The sequence below is a fragment of the Drosophila innubila genome, assembly GCF_004354385.1.
Source record: "Drosophila innubila isolate TH190305 chromosome 2L unlocalized genomic scaffold, UK_Dinn_1.0 4_B_2L, whole genome shotgun sequence".
NCBI lineage: Eukaryota > Metazoa > Arthropoda > Insecta > Diptera > Drosophilidae > Drosophila > Drosophila innubila.
In genome coordinates this window covers 10,769,228-10,773,767 of record NW_022995372.1, presented here as the reverse complement: position 1 = coordinate 10,773,767, position 4,540 = coordinate 10,769,228, and the positions used below count along the sequence as shown (strand labels likewise).

General features: G+C 36.3%; 1 protein-coding gene across 1 annotated transcript; it reads right to left on the bottom strand.

The window, feature by feature from the left end:
- Positions 1–3,094: 3,094 nt before the first annotated feature.
- LOC117781758 lies at positions 3,095–4,540 on the bottom strand. Its single transcript, XM_034618577.1, has one exon. The coding sequence runs from the start codon at positions 4,419–4,421 to the stop codon at positions 3,264–3,266; it is 1,158 nt and encodes a 385-aa protein (XP_034474468.1). The 5' UTR covers positions 4,422–4,540; the 3' UTR covers positions 3,095–3,263.

Sequence of the window (4,540 nt, the reverse complement as noted above, 5' to 3'; positions counted from 1 at the left end):
GCAAATTGGCGAGTCTGATGTAAATTCTGAGCCTTATCATAATCACTGCAAAAATTGTATAGTTTGTTAAACATTTAATAAAGTAAAACATGTAACAATATTTAAAACACTTTGCTAATTTTCTATTGTTGAATATTTCACATTGCAATTTGCAATTACTTGTTATCTAAAAAACTCACTAAATTATATAAATTTATGATAATGTGTGCATGTTGCCAATTAATTAGTAATTGAAATAATGGTCATCTCTGAAACTTTAACGCTTTAAATATCCTTAAGAGAAAATTCTCATATTTGTTAAACAAGGTTCTACTTAGTAGCGAGGAAGCGACTCAAGCAAAATGTTGCATTTCAATTTAATTAGAGTGAGAAACATACAATTTACGACTTGGAATATTCGTCAGACTGTGTTCAATAGCATGGCTACATAACAAACAAAATGGCTATGGTCTGCTCTTTTAGGCAAACCAAATAAACTGTGATTAGGATTAGCTCAGTTTAGTTTGGGTTTGGCCATAAACTTGTTAGTCATAAATTAAGATAATATTACGCCACTTGCCGCTAAACAATCGCCTGTCAATATTTGTGAATTGCCTTGTGAATGTCCTCTTGGCTCGGTATTCTCAACTCTGAATGCAAATCATAATAAATTGGCCTCAAACTCAAAATTGAACTTATAATAATTACAAAAGTAAATCAACAGACACAACTTGACAATGTTGCCTCAAGGCATGTTTGTTTGTGTGGCAAGCCTGGTCTCAAATTTATGATTTCATTTATAGGCAATAAAGGCACTCACATACACATACACATACACACACACACACACACACACTCACACTTTCGCACACACATACGTTCAAGGAGTGGAAGCATTATTTACTGTCACACAAGCCGTAGGCGAAAATGTGCCACAAAATGGCCCAACGGCCTAGCGTTAATTCAATTTTATTACTCATACGCAGCGTGTTCTTTACGCACAAAGACTTGCAGTAAGTAAATTTCAAGTGCACGTTCAGCTTGAGTTGAGCGTGTGTAAGTATGTGTGTGTCTGTAAATCTGCATTGCGGCAGCTTTAAGCATGTTTATTGCCATGGACACGCCTTCCAAGTAAACAGACACACACAATAACGGACATGCACACACACACACACTTGCCTCCTGCTGCAGCTATTAATTAGTTGACTCTTGATTACGCATCTATTGGATGTGCACTTAAGGTAGCTCACGCTCAATAAACCAAGTTAAACTTGTACACCACCAATGAGTATTTAAACTATTCAAACAAGCTTTAAGCTTCTATTAATAAGTTGTTGAGTAATCGATAGCAGAAATATTAAGATGAATATGTATTTATATGTGGATTAGCTGAAATATATGTTAATAACTAATAATTCCTATATTGTTTAGAAAACGTCAAAATGCTTGATTTTAAATATTACTGCATAATCCATTTGCATATTTTCAAATTCCAAAAAAACTGTCCATTAGAATTATGACAACTATTAAATTTATCAAATGCCATAGTAAACAAAAGTAAAAAAAGTATGAAAGTCATAATAACATAACATTTTTAAAACGAAGTAATTATTCTAAGTTTTTTTTTTAATGTGACAATACATCCTTTCGCAATCTTAATGGATGCAATACCATTAATTATTTAGATTATGTCCTACTTCAAGTTATTAGAATATATAATACGACCATTGATTGCACTCGCCGTCGTTTTACGTATGTCTGTTAGTTCAAATGCTTATTTTTGTTTTTTAATATTTAATAGGCAACAATACTTATAGGCTAGATGCATGGGCGTAGCGGAGGCGGGGGTGGTGGCGAAGGGTCTGATGCCACTTTGCTTTGTGCAATTGCTTTTGCCGGATATTGTTGTTAGTTTTTTACTTTTGAGTTTGCATTGTGGAGCTCTTTTGTTTTACACGGCCTGCATTGTGATTGCTTTCGTTGCTGTTGCTGGTGTTGTGTACTGTTGTTGTTGTTGTTTGTGTTGGTGGCGCTCGACTGCTGCCGTGTCCTATTTGTATCCTGTCGGCAGCGGCACCTCGCACACATTTATGTCTATTGGCGCGCGTCCATTTCCATTTCATTTCCGTTATTGCAAAACTTTTCGTATTAAATATATTTTTCTCTGGTTTTGTTCGCGGCTACGATTGTTTCATTTCGATGGCTTTGTTGTTGCTCTTGGTGGTTTTTGCACTTTGGCAAAGTTGTTTGTTGCTATTATTTCTGGTACTTTATTCGCCCATCGCCATTATTGCACTTGTTTCCTTTATTGCAACTACTAGACATAAAAATGTTTACATTTGCATATAAATACATGTATATGTTCCACATATATATATTTGCATTCGATAATGTGACATTTTGTGATGCATGGTGCGAGAAAGGAGTCAACTTCATACATTATTATTGCAACTTTGCGCTGATATTAGCAATTTGAATTTTGCTACTTGCTAATAAATAACTGCCCAAATAAGGCTGTTAAACTAAAATGCTGGAGATGCTGTTATTTTCGATGTGTGTGTGAGTTAAAGCATCTTCAGAACTTTGAGAAACTGTAGTTTTTCTGAAAAGAAATTGCCACAGACAGTTTTCAATCCTCTTACAAATTTAAAATAATTGATAGCTTTATTTTAGACTTCCCTTAGTCGAAAATTGTATTTATTTATTCTATTTTGATTCTTATCACATTTTATTTAGACACAATGTAATATTTATTGAAGAAACAAATCTGTTAATTTTAAATTTTTTTTAAATAACTTTACACTTGGTTTGGTAATATTTCTCCATCAACAAAATAACTACAAGCTGAAGACATTTTCTAAGTTCTATAGATATTATTTTTCATACCGAAATGCTCTTGAAAGTATATTTAAACTTTATCATGGCCCCAAAAAGACTTTTGCTGATTTTTTGCTGATTTTTAGCGCATTTGTGTGCAAATTATACAAATGTTTTTGCATATTTTATGACCCAGCGCGTTGCGCACTTTGCACAATTCGCAGTTGACCGCAAAATTTAGCGCATTTAAATTAATGATACGAAATGTCAGCAAAATGTTGAACCGCAAATCATTCTACATTATTCCACTTTTTCCGATCATTTTATTCGGGGGGAAAAGGGTCAATATACATTATTATTGCACTTGGCTATATTGAATTTAATTTTTGCACTTGTAATAAATAACTAAATATGCTTAGCAATATTTAGGAAATGATAAGTTAGGCGTAAGTTAAAGCAGAAATGGTTTAGGAAAGAACTGCATCCTTGAACCAGTGAGCCATGCGATCCTCACGGCATTTTTTCATTGGTTCAGTTTGAGTATATTGTCGAACTAGGGTATGGAAACGATTGTGATTGAACTCATTGCCAGCCTTAAGACGTTCACTTAGCTCAGCCGCCTTAAGTGATAACGATTTAGTTGTTTCCATCGATTTGGCGAGCTCCCTTTGAATCGATTCAGCGACTTCCTTGAGAGAGGGCTTCGTCTTGCTGAGACTGTTCGATTTAGACTTTATGGATATATTATCTGCCTTATTTACATCCCCCGTATGGGAAATACGAGAAACATTTTCTGTCTGTAGTTCAGTTGTTTTGGATCTCATCGAAACACGAGAAATAGTATCTTTATGATAGTTATCCGCTTTGGATCTGACATCGGACTGATTTAAACTAGCTTGGGACCTTGCAGAACCTTGAGAGTTACGAGACACTTTATCCGAACGATTCTCTTCACGCGACGACCTCACAGAGCGGCGTGATGTTGCATCAGTTAATTTGACATTAGCACAAGAGACATTATTATACATGTCGGTATCCAGATCTGTATGAATGGGCTGCTTGGCCCCCTTCAGTGTTATACTCGAATCCGTGCGCCTGCTGACATGTGAGCGTATGCTCAACTTGGAAGATTCTCTATCGCCAGCTACTGAACGACTTGTCATCGACCTGGCCATGCTCATCTGAGAGGGAATATGACTTGCCTGGGAGGCCGATCGATGAGATTTGACGGCCATCAATGTTCGCACCGAACCCGATTGCCGATCGATGGAAGCCTTTGACCCGGCCTCAGATAAACCAGTTTTGGATGCGCCACCCGCATAAATTCGCCGATCAGAACTTGATAATCTCTTGGCAGCTGCCATTTCCTCTTTGATGGCTTTCGAGAATCCCACTTCGCCAATCTGAGATTTTGAACGTGTATGAACGTTCTTCAACCTCTCCTCCGTCTCCTCCTTGGCTAATAGTGTGCCCTTCGAAACAGATTTGTTGGTATGTTCGACAGGCCAAGTAGCATAAGGCGGATATGTCACATATGTTGGCTGCTTGTACTCGTGGCGCTTTGCATTTTCGGGGGGACCAATCATAAACGGATTAAAAATAACACCATCATCGTCGAAAAACATTTTAATCACTTTGGAAATTCACAAAATAACGAAATTGATAATGTCTTCTCCAGGATTTGAGCTATATTATAAGGATGCAAGAATACGAGTATAATATGTACATAAATAAAAATATTTCC